We start from the raw sequence: 19,611 nt of genomic DNA on the forward strand, positions 1-19,611 counted from the left end.
GGGGCTGGCTGTGGTCTCTGCTTCGGGAAGATGGTAGGGTCAAGTCTCTGAGGGGAGGCTGGCCCAGAGACCCCAAACTTAGGCAGTGGGGGTGGGGACTGCCACTGGCTCCCTGCTGACTGGCTGGGGCCCTAGCAGCCTGACTAGGAGTGTCGGGCCTCGGTTTGCAGGCCCCAGGCCTGCTGCTTCGTCCCCTCCGCGCCCCTGGAGCATCTGGCCTAGGATCCTGCGGTGTGTGTGTGAGGGGCTCAGGCCTGGGTGCCCGTGTTCATGGGTGCGTGGTCTCTGGGCAACTTCCACCTGGTGCGCCTGCAAATCCCACATCTCATCCTTGAGGCGGGAGAAGAGGGGAGGAAAAAAAGGGAGGAGGCAGAGACGAAAACAGTGAATTTTTATTACGTTTCATTACAAAGGATGCAAAGGTACAAAGACGATAGTGCCCACGCCAGAAAGGACGGGCAGGGGCTGGCCAAGTGCGCCCTGAGCGCCCGCCCCCGCCCACTGTGGGCACCCACGCGTGCAGCCCACGGGACAGCCACAGCACAATGTGCATGCTGGGGAGGGCAGAGCCAGCCTGGACAAAGGGACACAGGTGGGACGGGGCCGGGCCTGGAGGGTTTGCATATATCAGTGGTACTGCCCAGCTCCTGGAAGGGGAAGGGCAGTTTCCTATGGAGGGCGTGGCAGGGTCAGTGGACCTCAGCTGCCAAAGCCCTCCCTCCCGAAGTCTGGTGGCAAGTGCCACAGCTGTGTCCCCTTGTCCCCAGTTGGCAGGAGGTCAGAAATGACAGGCTGGGCATCGACTGCCCCCAGATTCCACAACCCTGTGAGAGGAGGGCAACCCACATGTCTGGCTCCTGGGGACAGGGTGCTGGGTGCTGGTCAGTTGGGCAGAAGGTAGGGAGAGCTGCCTGGAATCAGCTTCTGACATCTAGCCCCTGCCTCCTTCCCTGCCTGGGACGAGCCTGGGACCCGGATACCATGGACCTGAGCTCCTAATGACAAGAGGGAACTGAGGCCTTGGTCACAAGAGTCTTGCCCGCCCCCGGGTGCCTTCAGAGGTACCCCAGTCAGTGCCCAGGCCTGGGATTGCAGGTCATCCCACCTCTGCTGGGGAGAATTCCTCTGTGGCCAGGCGCCTGTGGCACACCCATGGTTACGAGAGGTGCCTGAGCCCCACCAGCCAGGACCCACAAAAGCTGAAGGAAACCACAAAGAGCTGGCTCAGGCCAAACTGACGAAGGAACGTCCCAGGGATCCCGTCATACACCGTGAGACTCCCCCAGGGGTGGGGGCCCAGGTCCCACAGAGAATGGAACAGGGCAGAAACAAACCAGGCTGCTGACTCACCCCAGGCAGGCCTCCCAGAGCAGGAGGCACCCAGTCCCCCCGTAGCTCTTAAGGTCATGTGGCCGGGGTGCAGGCTCAGGCGGCCACAGACCCCTCACCTGAAGCATCATGCCCAAGAGCACCAGGTACGCTTGACCTGGCACCTCTGTGCCCCAACCCCACGCCAAGGGTACCCCGGGGCCTCTGACCACAGCTCCCTCAGAACCCAGGGAGGGTGGGGGGTGGTTGCTCCCGTTTTGTCACAACTAGGGTGGGGGCAAGGGAGGTGGAGGGTCTTTCAACCATACCAGGCCTCACCACCCCTAGCCCGCACCCTGGGGTGGGGACACCTTCTTTGGACATGCAGGAAACTCAGAAGCTGGAGTGGGGGCAGGAGGTTGGCAGCATGTCTGGTTATGAACTAGCTCAGGGTTGGCCCAGGCGTGGAGATCTGGGGAGAAGTGTAGCATCCCAGGAGAACTCAGCCCCCGGGAGGTCTCTGGGTCCACAGAAGCCCCTCAAGGAGCAGTGATCGAAGGGACTCTTCAGGCCCCGGCCTCGGGAGCCCTGCCAGCCCCACCACGGGCCTCACACCATCCCCCATCTCCTGTGAGCAGGCCGCAGCCAGCTCGCACCCGGCACGCAGCCCCTACAGCGGACAGCTACCCTGGCAGGATGGACAGACGACACGGGACCTCTCACCCTCCATGCAAGGGTCTCACCAGCATCTGATGGACAGACAGATGGACAGCCACTCTCGCCCACCCGCATGTGACACAGGGGCCTCATGACGGCCCCACGTGGCCAGCCATCCTCCTCAGAGGTGGGCCGCCCGAAGCAATCAGGCCCAACACACCTAGGATGTCCTAACTCTGCTGGCTCAGCCCTCAAAATCCACAAGTAGGTAACAGTACACAAAAGCCAGCCAAGCACCCAAAGCCGGGCTCCCAGCCCCTGTGCACACCCGCTAGGCAGGCAGGTGGCCCCAAGGCCAGTGGAGAGGCTGGCGGTTAGCACAGAGGTGGCATTCCACACCCACCTGCCCCTGCCTTCCGGCCTTGCAGGCCTGGTCCCAGGGAGCTCTGTGGACCACGGTTGGGGTGGGGGCTGGACCCAGTGCAATCAGGGTCCCTTCTGCTGTGCACCTGTCCCCAGCAGGGAGCCTGGCCAAGCTTCTGGGTACTACTGGCTGTGGGTCCCCAAATTTTGCTGAAGAACAGACCTGCCTCCTAAGCTTTCCATTGAGGGGGTCTCAGGGCCCTCTACCCCAAGGGGCTGGCCCTCACCCTTCTTGCCCAGGATAGTGCTGGGGGGAGCAAGGTGAGCCGGGAAAGTGGAGGGGGCGCTGCAGTCTACCCCAGCAGTGCTGCTGTCTCCCCTCTGGTAACGGCACGCGTGCTCACGGGTACCTGTGACGGGGTGTGACCCCCAAAGAGACCCGCCTTCTCCTCCCCCAAGTCCACCCTGGGCACTGCAGGGGGTGAAGCTGAAGAGCGGAGGGTGGGGCAGGGATACAAACTCTCCTCTCTGGAGAACACAGAAAGAGGCTGACCCCAGGTCTCATCCTCATGGGGGGACATGCTCCCCACCCTGGGGGCTCAGAGGACAGGGGGCAAACCGAGGCATGGCGTGTGCTCCCAAGGGACGGATGAGGGGAGCTTAGCCGCAGCGAGTGAGGGCGCGGTGGTGGGTCTATGTACATGACGCAGGGGCCCCGGCTCACCCCTCACGGCGCAGCTTGCCTCGAATCACAGTATTTTCACATCACGAGTCAAAGGGCTGATTCCCCTAAGCTGTCCTGTTCCTAAAAGTCTTGGCAATTCAAGAATACTTAGTAGAGAAGTGATATATAAGAAAAAACCCAAATCCCCTGTTGTAGACCCCCCGGCAAAGGCCTGCCCAGGGCTAGGAGGGGGCAGCGAATCCTTTGAGGATGCCTGGCCGCTGGTTTCTGGCTGGGTCCCCTCCCCAGGAAAGCTCTGCACCCACGCCCCTCATGGGCCGAGGCTGCCGTGTTAATACAAAGTCACCTGTGCTCCTGGCCAAGGGATGCGAGAAACGGGCCACGGGGCTGGACACCCCTCCTTCCCTGCCCACCTGCACCAAGAACCCAGTGCTGGGCAGATGGGAAGTGTGGGCTGACGGGGTTCCCTCATGGGGTCCCCAGTGCCTTGTTTGAAAGTTGCATCCAGGAAGGTTGTTTGTAATTTTATTAAGGCCATTTTTTTAAAAAGTTCTACATACAAGTCTAATGGTAATCAAACCCTTCTATGTACATGTAGTTCTTCTTAAAAAAAAAAAACAAAAAACAGTCCCCATTCTTTGCCCCCAGCCCCTGCCACGCAAAGAGGACAGGCCCCTGACCTGGATGGACTGGCACTGTGTCCCCCAGCCAGACAACAGCGGTGGAGGCCAAGTGGCAAAGGACAGGGGGCTCCCCGTGGGTGTGGCCACCTGGCCACTTGGCTATGTGCTAACAGCCCAGCTGGGGAACGAGAGGGACGGTCACTAGGATCTGGCTCCCACAGACACGAGGCGGCGCTCCGGAGACCCTGATGGAGGTGGAAACGCACCAGGCAGGAGGGGCCAGCCCGGCTGGCAGGCAGAGAAACAAGTAAGAACTCAAGATGCGGTGTTGGAAGGAACCAAACAGAGGCTCCGGTTCCAGGGCAAAGCAGAATTCGAAGCCTGCCCTGCTGCCCGCTCGCAGGGCCTGGAGGGCTGATGGCCGGCCTCTGGCGCACCAGTGAGCCCGACAGATGGTCACCTGGGCCTCCTGAGGCACTTTGAGAAGCACCTGGAAACCAGCCTCTGAAACACACACTGCTCTTTGCCTCCAAAGCCAACCCTGCCGGGAGCGGCCACCAAAGAGATGGTGGGAGAGGATGAATGTTGGCTGGTTCTCGGGGCGGGCTTGCTGAGGACAGGCTCATCACTGGGGCGCCTCAGAGCAGAGGGGCCGCAGCTGCCGCCAGCCATGGGGTCTGGGATGGACCCGCCCTGAGGACTGGCTGGCACCTTCAGGAGACCCTTAATGCAAGCCGGGGCTCCTTCCCGGAAGTTGGTTATGGGACTGGAGGCGAGGCACTTCCGGCCGCTGCCGCCAGCTTTCACCAGGGTGTCCGCCCAGTCCAGCCTAACCTCACGTCCTTCTGGTTTGGGATAACGGAGCAAAACTAAAAAGACAGGAGATGCAGCTCAGACCTGGGCAGGCAGCAGGCTGCTTCCAGTTAGCTCACAAGTATTACAAGATTGGATTTCTAGAGTTAAAAAAAAAAAACATGCTCTCAGGCAAGTGTTGGCTTGAAGGAGTCAGTTACTCATCCACAACCAAAATGTAAATACAAACCAAAAGAAACAAACGAAAAGAAACACAACAAAAAATGCCCTGGCCACCCCCTCCCCAGCCCATTCATTAAATAATAGTAACAGTGACCACAGTACAAAGAAAGATGGAAACAAGTTGCACCCCGCCCCCAGAAATATCTGCCTCCACATGAGTCCCCGACAGGCTGGGGTGGGGGTTTCACAGCACAGGTGGCCGCAAAGGGGCCTGGCCGGAGGGTGGGGGATGGGCAGGCGAGGCAGGGACCCTGGAGGAGACTCAGCTGCTTCCCATGCTGTTCACATGTTCGCATCCCACCTCCATGTGATGGATGCTAGCGTTCTGTGTGTGCACAGAAATATAAAAGACAGCAGTCCAAATAGTGTTTATTTCGCTTCACGTCCGCCCCCCTCTCTCTGGCACTTTCTCCCTTTGGCAGGGTGGGGCTGGCTCGCTACCTATCCAAGGGCTGGGGGTGCGGGCAGGTAGGGGGCCCAGGGACAAAGAAGGCAGTGAGAGCTGGACAACAGTCGCAAGATGTACCTCAGCCCACCACCATTGCAGAGCATGGTGCCCACCGAGGCTGGGAGCCCTGCCCAGCATGCTTTCCGCATCTTACAGGGGATGAGAGAGCAGGGAGGGTCCGCGGGGGCGACGACGCGCGGCCTCACGCGGGAGGTGAACGACCGGGGCGGGGTGGGCAGGGGGCGCTTGGCGGCATTGCAAGCTCAGAATCACAAGCCCAGCCGTTTGCGAGGGACGGAGCGCCGCTGTCCCCAGGCTCGGGGTGATGCCATCGGGACCACTGGCCGGCGGGGTGACAGAGCCGGGGGCTGGGCGGCCATGTGCCACGCGACCCGCTCACAGACGGTCCATCCGGAAGGTGTCCTCGGTGGCCGGGTCGGCCAGGACCATATCTGGGTCATTGAGCATGTGCAGTCCATCCAGGGTCAGGGGGTCAATCTTGAGTTCGTCCAGGGGGAACTGGTTGTCAGAGTCGAAGCTGACATCACCAACCCCGGCCAGTGTGCTGGTCAGTTCTTTAGAGAGGCTGGGAGGGGACTCTCCTGTCACTGGGGTGGGGGGTACACACAAAAGTCTCAGCTTTGCCCTGGCCCCCGGCACCCCCACTCTGTACCTCCACAGCCCCAGTCGACGCTCAGGCCGCACCAGGAAGCTCGCCTGAGTGGTCTGTGCTGCAAAGGACACCTGCAGTGTCTGGGGACATTTTCAGTTGTCACTCCTGGAGGGAATGCTACTGGTGTCGGGGTACAGGCTGGGGATGCGGTGACGCTGCTCAGCACCCCACAGTACACAGCGTGGTGCCAGCCCACATGTCGGGGTGCCAAGGCCAGGACGCCCGGGATGAGGTTTGTGACACAAACTTCAGCATGACCTGAAGGGAGCAGGGGACCTCTCCAACTCTGCCAGGCAGTCTGCTCTGTGTGCATCGGGGACTTGGCTGTGGGCAGGAGGGAAGCCCAGGTTTCTCCACAGAGACCCAGGTTCAAACCTGGGCTCCTGTGAGATCATGGACTTCCATTTCCCACTCTGGCAAATGAACACGTAAGTTCTGGTCTTTCTGGGCTACTGGACAATCAGAGGCCTGATCCTCTCATACAACCTCCAAGGCCAAGGCTTCTGCACTCAAGAGTATCTCCTGCAGACCCTGGGTCCAGGCAGGTGGCCCTGGGTCTAGTCCAGGCTGTGGGGGGCTCTGGAGAGAGAACCCTCCCATCCTAGAGATGCCAGAGGGACTGCAGAAAGGGTCTCATCTTCAACCCCAAGTCAGCCCTGGCTTATGAGGAAACTGCTTCTTCTTTGATAATACCAAGAACCTTTAGGGGCATGACAAAGGGTGGGGAGAGGACTGGAAGGTCTGAGCATGGCTGGGTGGAGACGTGTGTGTGTGCGCACACGTGCCCAGGCACTGTGTGTGTGTGTGTGTGCACGTGCTCATGAGTGTGCAAGGGCACTGTGTGCGTGCGTGCATGCGTGTGTGTGTGTGCGCGTACACACACGTGTGCCCAGGCACTATCTGTGTGTGTGCACGCGTGTGTGTGCCCAGGCACTGTGTATACGTGCGTATGGGTGTGTGCCCGGGCAGTGTGTGTGTGTGCACGCGCGCATGAGTGTGCAAGGGCACTGTGTGTGCGTGCGTGCGTGTGTGTGCCCGCGTGCGTGTGTGTGCCCGGGCAGTGTGTGTGTGCACGTGCACATGAGTGTGCCCGGGCAGTGTGTGTGTGCACGCACTCATGAGTGTGCAAAGGCACTGTGTGTGTGAGTGCGTGCGTGTGTGTGCCCGGGCACTGTGTGTGTGTGCACGTGTGCGTGTGCCCAGGCACTGTGTGTATGTGTGCGTGCGTGCCCAGGAACTGTGTGCATGTGTGCGTGTGTGCGTGCGCGTGCCGGGGCACTTGTGTGTTTGCATGCGTGTGCCCAAGCAGTGTGTGTGTGTGCCCGGGCACTGTGCTTAGGCTGCTTGGGGATGCCCAACACAGTATGTGTGAGCTCTTATGTGTCTGTTGGCTGCACAGGACAAATCCCACTGGGCATGTTCAGCTACTGGGGCACACGCGCTGGGCAAGGGGTGAAGGGCGAGGTGAGTGAGTGGCTCCGTCCCGTCCCTACTCTGCACCCGGGACACTGGACTGAGTCCGGGCTCAGCATGTGCACCCCGGCCTGCACCCCGCAAGCTCCGCAGGGAGTCAAGGTGGGGCTCTGGCCTCCATGGGTCTGCACTGAGGCAGGGCTCCATCTCCCTCTAGGCTCCCACGGGGACACTGACGTCAGGACCCACCCCGAAGACGCCCTGACGGGGGGCCTCACCTGTGAGGATGATATTGGGGATGCTGCTGTGGCTGGGGTAGCCAAGCTGCTGCGTGTCCGGCAGGCTCCCGTGGCTGCCCGTCAGGCCCATCATGGCCGCCTGGGAGTAGTTGAGCGTCGAACCTGGGCTGTACAGGCTGCTGGAGCTGATGGCGTTCTCCATCATGTTGAACTGCTCCAGCTGGAGAGGAAGCACGGGGGTGTGAGCCAGCTCCCCCAACGCTGGCCGGCCTGCCTGTGGCCACCCGGCCCTCCCGCCCCACGGGACGCCCAGCACACTCATGCTCGGGGCTGCCAAGCACAAGTCGCCCTGCCTTCGGGTCTCCCCGTCTCTGAACCTGCCTGGGCTGGCCAGCACACGGCCCTGTCCGAGCGTGTGGAGATGGATGGATGGATGGTTGGTGAAATGAGTGAACAGCTCTGAGTAGCAGTCCACCCTTCCCATGCACACACCCCCTCCACCCCGGGGTCCACGCAAAGCCAGTGCAACCTCCCGGCAAACCCACGTGCACGGCCCACACCAGGGCACTGCTGTCACAGCCACGGCCCGTCCCCGCCAGCGTCCACCGCCTGCCCTTCCTCCCCCTCTGTGGGTGGCCTCGTTCTTCGTGAAGGGTGCAGACGCAGGGGGACCAGGCCAAGCCACCCCCTCCAGGGCCGGGGCCGCCGCAGCCCGGGGAGCGGGCCGAGGAGTGGGCGGGGTCTGGCGAGCGTCTGCGGTGGGCGCCCGCTCACCTGGTGGGACAAAGCATTGGCCTGCCTGGCCGCCATCTGCTGCTCATAGAATGAGTCCCCAAACACGCCGCCCAGGCTGGAAGAGTGCTGCAGACAAAAGAGAGGCCCGCTGTCGTCAGGGCTGCCCGAGCCAGGCAGGGGGGAGGCCGTCGGGGGGCGCTGTGCCCGAGCCAGGCAGGGGGGGAGGCCGTCGGGGGGCGCTGTGCCCGAGCCAGGCAGCGGGGGAGGCCGCCGGGGGCGGTGTGCACGAGCCAGGCAGGGGGTGAGGCCGTCGGGGGCGCTGTGCCCAAGCCAGGCAGGGGGTGAGGCTGTCAGGGGCGGTGGGAAGGTGTGCCCACAGGCGGGCTGCACCCAGACCCTTCCCCCAGGACCTCACCGCTGGCCTGGGCTGGGAGAAAGGGGAGGCCTTTGGAACTTCCTGGAAGATGCTCGGAATGTGAGAAGCTGACCCCGTCCATCTCAGGGCTCCTGGGAAAGCCCATGCCCCCTGCGATGGAGGGGTGCACGCCTAACCTCAGGACGATTGCTCCTTTCCACCACCTGATCCTGGGGGGCCTTTGCACCCCAACTTCCCTCAAAGTGCCATCCCATCTCCTCTCTGTGAGCCCATTTTCATCAGATGGAAGCCAAGGGGCCACAGGGTCCAGGAACCCCATGTGACAGCCCAGAGGAAAGTGTGTGATTGGGGCAGGGCGGGAGGGTCTCTGGGTGTCTAGGATGCGATAAGTACCTTGTCAGACATGGGAGACACGGGACAGGAGGCAGGCCACACACGCGGGCAGGAAGGCTTCACAGAGTAGGACGAGACAGGCACACAGAAGGCCCTGCCCCCTGGCCCCCACGGCTGAGAGACCAGAAAGCCCCACTCCTGTTTGCCCAACGCCAGCTGGGGCAGAGGGATGGGGCTGCTGGGAAAGGAGCAGGGGGCTGGGGGTCCTCAGAAGCAGCGGAGATACCAAAGAAGGTGCAGGGAGCTCCTGCCCACTCCTGAGATGCTGCCAGCGAGGTGGCAGGAGAGTCTGGGGGGACGCAGAGGGGAGCAGAGGCGGAGCTGTGTGCGTGGTCAGCTCACAGCACAGGCCAACAGACCTGGGAAAGCAAGTCCCCAGCCCAGCGCGCATCCAGGTCAGTCTTCACAGACCACAGACCCTGGACCTCCTCCCTTGGAGCGCCCTGTTCTAGAAAGGTCCCCATGTTCTCCGACAACTGCCAAAGCTTGACTCTCAGGCCTCTACTGCAAAGAAGAGTTGGTCACAAAACCAGCAGCCACTCTGAGTGTCTAGTGGGCTGACCACAGAAAAGGGACAGCCAGCCAGGTGGAAGGCGGGGCGGCTCCTGGGGACGGACAGGCCACTAAACACCACAGAAGAGTTAAAAGCGCTAACGGAGCAAGAAGGGAGAAAAGCTAACGTGGCAAAAGGCCACCTCTGCCCTAAAAATCGCCAGCTGCAGGTTTGGAAAAGGGGGTGGCGAGGCTGCTGGAGGCGGCAGGTGACCACCTCGGCTGAGGCCGGGGGCATGTCTCTCCGGGGCACCTGACCCTGCGCCCATGGCCTTGGCCCCAGAGAGCCCCAGCGCACACACAGGAGACCCCAGCTTCTCGTGTAAAGCTGCCACAAGGGTCTGCCAGAAAGGTCTGCGCAGAAGGAAGCAGGGAGGGAACGGAACGGGCCCAATCCCAGCTGCCTCAGGTTCCGGCAGCAGCTAGACAGATCCATGCGAGGGCAGGCGTGGCAAGCCGGCTGCCTCGTGCCTCCAGGGGAGATGCTGGCTGGGCCGGGAAGGTAGGGGCTGACCCGGGCCCAGGGGGCTGATGAACGCATCCTCTGAGATCCAGCTTCAGTGGGAAGCCCCGTCTGCCTTCTGCCATGGTTTGCCCCCAAGCAGAGCCCTCCCAGGGCCATCTTCACATCTGAAAGGGCAGCCTTCTTCCCCGCCGGCGCACAATGGATGGACAGACAGACAGACACACAGACACGGGTTTGATGAGACAGCAACATGCTCTCTGCTCAGGATGGACCGCTCTGGTCCAGGCGAACCTCTCCCAAGAGAGATCCACTCCACTGTAACCTTCCTCTGCCACCTCACGCATGAGAAGGGCCGTTACTCAGAGACCAGCCCAGGCAGGCTGCCCGCCGTGGCTTCTTCTGCCTGGAGCAGTGTCTCTCATTCCCACAGCCCTCCAGCTCACGTGACGAGACCAGACACAAGTGCACAGAGCCCACAGGATGGCCGGGGAGCGCGCAGACACCAGGCTGGCCCTCGGCACGCCCTGAGCTCACTGCGCCTTTCCTGTCTTCTGCAGAGCCGGGGGAGAGTCCCAGCCCCTGGTTGCCATGGTTGGTGGAGCGAAAGGCCCTCTTGTGTCAGTGAGCCTCAAGAACAGCCTCCGGTCCCCCCAAGGGGAAGGCCACTGTCCTGACATGTAGGGCCTGGCTCGGGGCACACTGAGAGCCTGGCAGACGGGGAGAGCGGGGCATGCCCCCCACGGCCCTGCCTGAAAGAACAACTCCTGCTCTGCCCAGGAAGGAAAGCCCTGGCTGAGGGTGAGACGTCCTTGGGCGCTGCAGTGACTCCTGAAGTCTCTTGACTTGGTGACATTTTGGGGATGGGGTGGCAGGGTCCTGGGGAGGCTTCACTGCTATGGCAAGAAGCTTTGGGCCCAGACGTCAGCTTTTCGGGAACCCCCTCTCTGATGGAAGGTTCTGAACAGAATGCAGCCAAAGGGGGAGCAGCACCAAGGGGGATTCTGCGGAACCTGCAAAGGTGTGTGTGCATGTGTGAGACTGGGGACCTATGCTGTGCGTGTCAGGGAAGCTGTGTGTGTGTGTGCACGTGTGTCACAGATCAGGAACCTGTGTGTCAGGGAACCTGTGTGTGCGTGTGGTCAGGGACCTGTGTTGTGTGTGTATGTCAGGGAACCTGTGTGTGCGTGTGGTCAGGGAACCTGTGTTGTGTGTGTGTGTCAGGGAACCTGTGTGTGCGTGTGGTCAGGAACCTGTGTGTGTGTCAAGGATCAGGGTCCTCTGTGTCTGTGCATGTGTGAGACTGGGGATCTGTGCTCTGCATATGTCAGGGAACCTGTGATGTGCAGGGACTGGGGACCTGTGTTGTCTGTGTGTGTCAGGGAACTTGTGCTTTGTGTGTGTCAGGGATCAGGAACCTGTGTGTGTGTGTGTCAAGGAACCTGTGTGTGTGCATGTGTGCATCAGGGATTGGAAACCTGTGCTGTGTGTGTGTCAGGGAATCTCTGTGTGCACATGTGTGTGTGTCAGGGATCAGGAACCTGTGTGTGTGTGTGAGTGTGTGTGTCAGGGAACCTCTGTGTGTGCGTCAGGGATCGGGAACGTGTGTGTGTGTGTGTGTGTGTGTGAGGAAACCTCTGTGTGTATGCGTGTATGCGTCAGGGATCGGGAACCTGTGTGTGTCAGGGAACCTCTGTGTGTGCACGTGTGTGTGTCAGGGATCGGGAACCTCTGTGTGTGTGTGTGTGTGTGTGAGGGAACCTCTGTGTGTGCGTCAGGGATCGGGAACGTGTGTGTGTGTGTGTGTGTGTGTGTGTGTGTGTGTCAGGGGCCAGGGTCCTCTGCGCTGCCTCGTATGAAGGGAAACCTGAATCTGACGGACACGCTCCAGCCCTGCCTGCTGTCGAGGGTGAGCCTTGGGCTCTTCATCCATGCGAAGAGGACGAGGACCTTGGACAGGCCGCCAGGCCACTCAGAGAAGCTTCCCAGGCTGGAGGCCTGGAGGTGAGAGACACACCTTCACGAGGGGTGGAGGGCGCTGAGGAGCAGAGCCCCCGCACAGGCTGGCTGTCACTCAGCTGTTCCCCAAAGCGCGGGGAGCATCCCCCCACCTGCAGAAGCCTGGAAGCACGAGGTCTCGGGGAAGACATGGGCAGGGACAGAGCACAGGCTGCTGGAAGCCTGCTCCGAGCCGCACCCTGGGGTGAAGCTGGCACCGACACCACTGACGTGAATGGGGAGCCTGCCACCCTGAACAGGGGCTCAGCACAGACTCCAGAGGTGCTGTGGCAAAGTGACGGCTCCGGGGGGAGGGTGCCTGCTCCTTGGCCACCGCGTAGGGTGGCTGCGCCTCACCAGTCCCCACCCCAATGGAGTGAACAAGATGGCGTGGGGTGAGACAGGAGGCACAGATGCTGTACAGGTGCACAGGGGCCACGCTGGGGGCGCCAGCCAGGCTGGAGTTTGGGGGAGGAGGGGGGCGGCGTCCCTTACTTGCGGGGAGCTCCCGGGGGAGAAGCCTTGATTGGAGACGGGCGAGGTGGGAGACTGGTTGGCTGGGGAGCCGGCGCTAGTGCGGTACTGCTGCAGAGCCGGTGCCTGCGATGACAGACAGGTCAGGACGCTCGCAGGGCCCCGGGCCTGGCCGCTCCCAGCCCAGCCACCTGGCGAGGTCCCCACCCCTCAGGTAAGCAGAATACCCGGGCATCTGTAGGAGGGCACCTGAGCCTTGGGCCGTAAAGGGGCCCGGCCTCCAAACCCAAGTCTGGGAGGGGTAGGAGCACATGGTCAGTCCAGAACCCAGCCTCGCAGAGTTGCCCTGGGGGGCTACGGAAGGGCAGAGGGGTCGGCCTCTACTCAGCGGGTTTAGAGCACTCACACGAAGGCACACCAGTACCCACACACACATACGCACAGCCATGCACACACCAACACACACGCTCGGGCAGGGAAGGCCTCGAGCGATGGCAGGATTGGGTGCAGAGCAGGGGTCCTGGTGCCCGGGGGTCCCTATCACCAATGTTGCTTGGGACCAGCCCTCTGGGTTATGCACAGACTTCTAAAGGGCAGTCACCTCTTCACTTGAATGACAAAGGGTCTTGGCGTCTCACCAGAACCCTGGGGGCCAAGACCCGCTAGGCCAGGACCTGAATCTAGTCCCTGCTCTGGTCCCGCCCAGGGCAGCCCTGCTGCGTGTCTCTCAGCAAGCTGCTTGACCTCTCTGACCTGCCGTTTAATGAGACCCAGCTGGCCGGCGCAGGGCCCCCTAAGAACTACGTCTCCTTCGTTTCTTCTGTGGCCTGAGAAGTCTGGAATGGGGGTTGAGCCCCATAGGGCAGGAGGTTCCGGTAGCAAGGCTTGAGTGTCCGAGACATAGCATGGTCGCTTGGCAGTGACTAGCTCAGGTCTTCTCGGGGCTGGGAAGATGAAAATGACCAGAGGGACATTCTCCTCGCTTGAGCGGGTGTGCAGAAGCTCACACAGGCTGCCCCTGGAGGCCGAGCCCTGAGACCGCCAGCTCCCGTGGGGGTGGTGGGTGCATTACCCCACCACGGGGTCCTGATCCGAGAGCTTGGCTCGGACACCCCGTGCCTCCACTGTCCCTCCAGCTCCACCGCTAGGCTCTGCCACTGCAGAGTGTCATGGGACTGGGTGCCCCGGGCAGCTCCACTGTCAGAGCCTCCCCTGGAACTGCTGTGTCTCTGCCAAAGGCAAGGTTTGGGTGCAGTCCCATCCCGGGGACCCCTGAGGTCTGCCCTCTGAGGGATCAGAGCGGCTTGGACATGTGAGCCGCCCCCTGTTCAGGGACCTGCTGGCCCTGTCCGGCCCAGGAGGGCTTGTTCTTTACAGAACACACGGTGTTCTGATGACACGTACCCTGGGGCTGGTGGCCATGGGCCAAGTGAGCAGGGAGGGCTGGCTGGGCCCCCAGCATGCGTCTGTTTCTCTGAATATGGCCAAAGGTAGCTGTGACCACTCCCTTCCCACCAGGGCAACCTGGATAAAAGTCTGAACACACAGGAAGGTTTGCAGGTGCCATCAAACCGCCCCCAAAGCTAGCATTTGTTACCGAGCCTGGTCCCAGGCAAGAGGGTCCCACGGGCTGAGCTGCAGGCCCTGGGCCCAGAGCACTATGCGCTAAGAACCGCAGAACTAGTTTCACCCCTTCTGTTCCTCCTAGGTCATCTCCATCACTCTGGCTCCTGGAAGTCCATTCCCTAGCTCCTGCGAGCTGTGTGCTCCCCACCTCTGAGGAAGCCTTGGGTGGGAAGGGCTGAGGGGGGGATCCAGGCCCATGGGAGAGGGACACAGGTGGCCCATGCTGCATGAAGTCTGGGGCACCTGACCCTGCTCATGAATCAGTTTCCCCATCTCTGTGGGGAGGACAAACTTGGCTTGAGGACTTCAGGCAGGATTCCTCACTGAGCCCCTGGCCGCAGACAGCGTTTGCCTCTGCTCCGACCCCTGGCCAAGCTGGCCTCAAAGCAGAGCCTCGAGGTGGCTGCAGATAAAGCCAGGAGCCCTGATGCTCCCCCCAGCCCCCAGGTTCCTCCTGCACAAGCCCCCCTGCCCCAAGCCAGGCCCCTTCCCGCCTTACCGAGGCAATGTCGATCCCCATCGGTGGCTGGCCCGCGTTCTCTGGGGGGGACTGGGGGAGAGAGGACGGTACTGTGACCGCGAGCGGGGGCAGCTGGGGCCCCCGTGTCAGGCTGGCACTTGGCATCAGGGAGCCGCCCTGGGGGAGGCCGACAGGCACCTGCGGGGGCTGCGGGGGCGGCTGCTGCTGGGAGGCCGGCGGTGGGGGCGGCGGGGGCTGAGGCTGGGGCGGCGGCGGCTGCTGAGAGCCCGCCTGGGTGAAGAAGGCGTAGGGCAGCTGCTGCTCCAGAGTCAGGGCGTCCATGGCCACGGCCTGGAGGGAGAGGAGGGCGTCAGGCAGGAGGCACGCTCAGAGGTGGGGGCCCCCACGGCCTGGTGTGCGTGGCAGCGAAGTGATGGACAGACCAGAGGGTGTCCCGACCCTGGACTGGGACAGCAAAGGCTGAGCAGGAAGGCCTCCCCCAGGGCCCACAGAGGACGGGGCTGCAGCTCGGTGGGCCTGCCCCCAGCGAGGTTTTCTCCCCGCATGCCAATAGGGGGCACCAGTTTCCATATCTGCAGACTTAGAATCCTCTCCTCCTCTGCCCCTTTGAGCTGGAGCTTCCCCGCTGTAGGCAGGCACGGGGCGTACACTCGGGGAGCTCAGTGGGGAGCCAGGACCTAGCCCCTGTGGAGTCCTGTAAGGGGCAGGAACACCCTCACCACCTGCAGCCAAGGGGAGGCTGGTGAGGAAGGCACTGGCGTGGTCACTGGGCAATGACCAGCTCTGGGCTCTTAAGAGTTGGAAAGAGGAAAACAACCAGAGGGAAGTTCCATCTACACGGGCAGCTCCCCAGGCAGGCAAGGGCTCCTGCCTTCTGAGGGAGACTGGAAGCATCCGGGAACTACAGGATATAAACACTAAGCAGAAAGCCTGGCCTCTCATTAGCCGGTAGGCAGTTTGTGAACAGAGAGGAGTTTTCAAAAGAAGAAGGCAGGCCTCAGGGGTGGCGCGTGGCGGGGAAGGGAGACGAGGCTGGGGTCCCCCAGATGGAGAGACCAAAGGCAGTGGCATCAGGAACCATCCACGGCTCTGGCTCCTGATCTGAACAAGAACTGGATAAGAGGTTCTTAACCTGGTGGGGGAAAAGGGCCCAGGCCAGGCATGGGAAGATGTATTAACAGAACTATTGTTAAATTTCATCTTAGGTGGATAAGATCAACAAGGTCATGTTAAAAAACAAACAAACAAACGTTATCTACTAGGGATTATAAAACAGTCAACAGGGACAAACTCCTCAGAGCGCAAAAACTACCAAAACGGACCCAAGAATCTGGAAAAGGAAGTCTGAGCAGATTGGTATCAAGGGAGAAGTCAGATCAGGCACCACAAGCTTTCTAATGCAGATCCGTCGAGACTGTGGCACCTACGCTGAATTCTACCAAACATTCCAAGAAGTAACATAGATGCTTCTCAAACTCTTCAAAAAACACAAGAGGAGAGAATACTTCCTAATGTATTCCAGGAGCCTGGGCTAAGTAAAAAAAGATTAGATTCCAACTGTGGAAATCAAAAAGGAAAGGGGGAATGTAACTTTACAGAAATTAAAAGGATTATGAAAGAGTGGGCTTCCCTGATAGCTCAGTTGGTAAAGAATCCAACTGCAATGCAGGAGACTCCGGTTCGATTCCTGCAATGGGAAGATCAGCTGGCAAAGGGATAGGCTACCCACTCCAGTATTCTGGCCTGGAGAATTCCATGGACTGTATAGCCCCATGGGGTCGCAGAGTCAGACACGACTGAGCGAGTTTCACACACACCGCCTACAAACGAGCTTCCCAAGTGGTGCTAGTAAGTAAAGAATCTGCCTGCCATTGCAGGAGACCCAAGAGATAAGGGTTCAATCCCTGGGTCAGGAAGATCCCCTGGAGAAGGGAAATGGCACCCTACTCCAGTATTCTTCCCTGGAGAATCCCACAGACAGAGGAGCCTGGTGGGCTGCAGTCCATGGGGTCGCAAAGAGTCGGACACGACTGAGTGACTTAACGCACAGCCACTGCCTATGAACAGCTGTGTGCCAGCACAGGGGACAACCTTGATGAAACGGACCAATTCCTAGACACAATCTACCAAAGAAGCAGGTGAAGGAAACCTGGTAAAGTATTTTACCAGGTTTTCTTTTAACAGAAAAAGACTCTCAATACTGTATTTTGAGAGTTGGGACGTGCCAATGAGATCCTAAAGAAGAGACTAGCATACTGAAGAATGGCCAGTCACACGGGCACAATCTATCAGCCGAGATGGACCCAGGGGACTCCAGGCCACTTGATTTCTACATTCCCCATGTCTTTGAGAATTTGACCACAAAAAAACAAAACAAAAACAAAAACAAAAAAAAAAAAAAGGAAGCTTTTTAGAATTCTGCTCCCTGGGAGGAGCATAAGGCCTCCCAGAGAGGCACACTCGGGCCCACCTCCCCTGCCCCACTGAGCCCTCGCACCTGAGTGATGGGAGACAACGGGGACAGGGTGGGCGACACCTGCTGGGCCTGCTGCCGCCTCGCCTCTGTGCTCAGCGACAGTGGGCTGACGCCGGCCGGCCGGTGCTGCGGTGAGGAGCCGGGCGTGCTCATCCCTGAAAGGGAGAGGGTGGGTGTGACGCCAGCCACTGGGGCCAGGGCAGGAGGCACTCACACACGAAGGGTCACTGCCGAGGACAGCCCATTCATTCACAGGTACCAGCAGGCACATCCTGATCGCCAAACCCGGGGAGCCCCCTCTGAGGCCCTAGTACCCTGACGGGAGGCTCCCCCAGCGCTGCAGGGGCTCCCACCTCCAGTGCTGGCAACATGCTCCCCAGTGATCCTGCCATCCCCCCGGAAGGGGCGTGTCCCATAGGCCCAGCCAATCAGCACTTCCCCCACTCTGGGCTACCACACGATTGTCCCCTGGATGGACACCTGACCAGGCTGGCCAAATGAGATCCTGCCCAGGGGATTTTGATGGAATTCCAAGAAGGAAGGTTCAGAGTTGTGTGAGGGGTAACCACAAGGGAGCTGAGAGGCAGAAATAGCACGTGAGCCCCAGAGGCAGCCATGCTGGCACTTCCTGGTTTCAGGAGACAATGAATCCCCTCCTTTTTCTTTTTGCCTAAAATAGCTTGCATTTGATTAGCTCCAAAACCAAGTTGGTCTTGCCTGATACTGCAGTTTCTTCCTGAACCTCATCGTTCTCCTCACCCTCATCCCTCCCCAGGACTGCTCCTTCGGCTAGCTCTCCTCTTGGCCCGTCCCAGCAAGGGGCACATCCACAACCTTCTCCGCCGCCTCCCATGCACTTGCCACACTGCAGCACCAACCCCACTAGTGACCGAACTGGAAACTCAGTTACTTCATCTTCTTCCTGCCGGAGCTCCTGCTGGGGCACTCCAGGTCGCCCCTTCCTTCCCTCACCCTGGCTTCCTCCCCCAGCAAGCTGACCCCTGATGTGTCTGTTGTGAAGGAGCCAAGAGAGGTCAGGTTCAGTCTGGCAGCAGTTGAGGCCTGCTGGCTGATCTTGGGGTACAGGGCCAGGAAAGCACAGGCCCCCTGACGCTGGGAGCAGGAGGGGTGCCCTGGGGGCCAGGCTTGATGCCCCCCCGACTTGGTTTCCTTGTCCCTTCCAGTTCACCGTGAGGCCCCAGTGAGGTGCTGAGCAGGCTTGGAAGAGAGTCTGGCTTGCAATCAAGGCCAGGTGAAGTTGCCTGACTCACCAGGGGAGCTGGGCCCAGCCTGCGGAGGGCATCAGATCAACTTTATTCCAGCGGATGAGGTGGCAAGTTCAAGGGTGGACGAGGGTACAGCCTGCACACACTCCGGAAGGGAGATGACAGGCAGCCTTCCCTCCACCCCGAGGCAGCTATTTGCTGGGGCCGTGTCATCGGTGCTGGGCGAGCCCAGTCATGCCTGCACTTCCCTCTCAGATGCCCTGGCGGCTCCACTCAGCTGGACACTGAGGTGGGGGGCGGGGGCTGACACTGCAGCAAAGCCCCTGAGGGCCAGTTTCCACACAGACCCTGGACCCAGAATCAGGCTGCTGCAAACACAGCAAAGTCAAGGGAGCCGTCGACAGAGGCCTAGGTGGGTGGCGTCTGGAAGACGCCCGCTGAGGGCACCCTGGAGTCGGGACCCTGCACTGCTCCCTTGTCTTCTCTGAGCATCCAGCGCTCCACTCGTCCAGCAGGCCAAGGGATGCTTGCAGCCCACAGCAGGCGTGGATGTCGGGAACTGATAAGCACGAGAGGCAGATGCCAGGGGTGAGTAGGCTGGAGGGGCGACAAGGCCAGGAGAGGCCTGCCGCCAACTGGAGAGCTCGAGTCCCTCTGAGGTGGAGGACCTTGGCCCACCACACTGGGCCTGATTCTTCCAGTGAGGACTGAAATCCAGGTTTTTACATGCGTGTTTGAATGTCCATTCAAAGCATCACACACAGTCAGAGGCCAGCCAAAACACACTGGGCGGTTAGGCTGCCCGCCTCTAACGTCTGTGCTGAACACAAGGGAGGTTTTTAATCCTCTGCCTGGCTGCAGTGAGCTCCGGGCCTCACAGGCGGGCAGGCACCACCCCTGAGACACCGGCTGGGCCGAGGGAAGCCTTGCTGCCGAATTCCTTCGGACAACCTGGATCACCTTTGGGAAAAGAAGTGGGGCCAGCTGGCAGGGAGGCCAAGCGTGGGCAGGGAGAGCTGCCAGGGGAGGGCAGGCCAGGTGGCGGGAGCCTGGCCCGGCGGCATGCAAGCCCTCTGTGCGGGGCTGGCTGGCCCCAGAGGTGTGCTGCGAGGAAGGACCCCAGCCTGCCCACCTCCCACGCCCAGGAAACGACTTTAGCAAACGTGGAAGGAGAGAGAGGGGCCTCCCTCTTCCTCCTCGTCCTGACTGCAGGGTGGGCTGGGCAGGCAGGGGGAGGGGGCGGGCTCCATGTGTGCCAGGGGCCGGGTGGCGGCTCTGCTTGATGTAAAACGCGCCGGGAAAACGAGGCCCCGGCCAGGCAAGCTGCCGTGGAGTGGCAGGTTCGCAAACAACCGAACACATGTCAG

General features: G+C 60.9%; 1 protein-coding gene across 24 annotated transcripts in view; it reads right to left on the reverse strand.

Moving 5' to 3' along the window:
- Positions 1 to 5,023: 5,023 nt before the first annotated feature.
- The window catches only part of CRTC1 (CREB regulated transcription coactivator 1), an 80,579-nt gene continuing 65,991 nt past the window's right edge, over positions 5,024 to 19,611 (reverse strand). For 3 of the 24 annotated variants that reach the window (XM_086408310.1, XM_086408304.1, XM_086408299.1), the window contains 7 exons: positions 17,040 to 17,173; positions 14,720 to 14,872; positions 14,561 to 14,611; positions 12,457 to 12,561; positions 8,219 to 8,305; positions 7,484 to 7,664; positions 5,024 to 5,727 (listed from right to left, as the gene is read on the reverse strand). In XM_086408310.1, the coding sequence (XP_086264436.1) occupies positions 5,516 to 5,727; positions 7,484 to 7,664; positions 8,219 to 8,305; positions 12,457 to 12,561; positions 14,561 to 14,611; positions 14,720 to 14,872; positions 17,040 to 17,173 (923 nt within the window). In that variant the 3' untranslated portion in view covers positions 5,024 to 5,515. Of the gene's footprint in view, positions 6,117 to 7,483; positions 7,665 to 8,218; positions 8,306 to 12,456; positions 12,562 to 14,560; positions 14,873 to 17,039; positions 17,174 to 19,611 lie in introns of all 24 variants that reach the window. The other 21 variants (XM_086408309.1, XM_086408295.1, XM_086408290.1 and 18 more) reach the window with 12 other exon arrangements.

The sequence above is a fragment of the Bos grunniens genome, chromosome 7 (genome assembly GCF_055505025.1).
Source record: "Bos grunniens cultivar Pamir isolate PY7600 chromosome 7, Bosgru_T2T1.0, whole genome shotgun sequence".
In the NCBI taxonomy this organism is placed as follows: domain Eukaryota; kingdom Metazoa; phylum Chordata; class Mammalia; order Artiodactyla; family Bovidae; genus Bos; species Bos grunniens.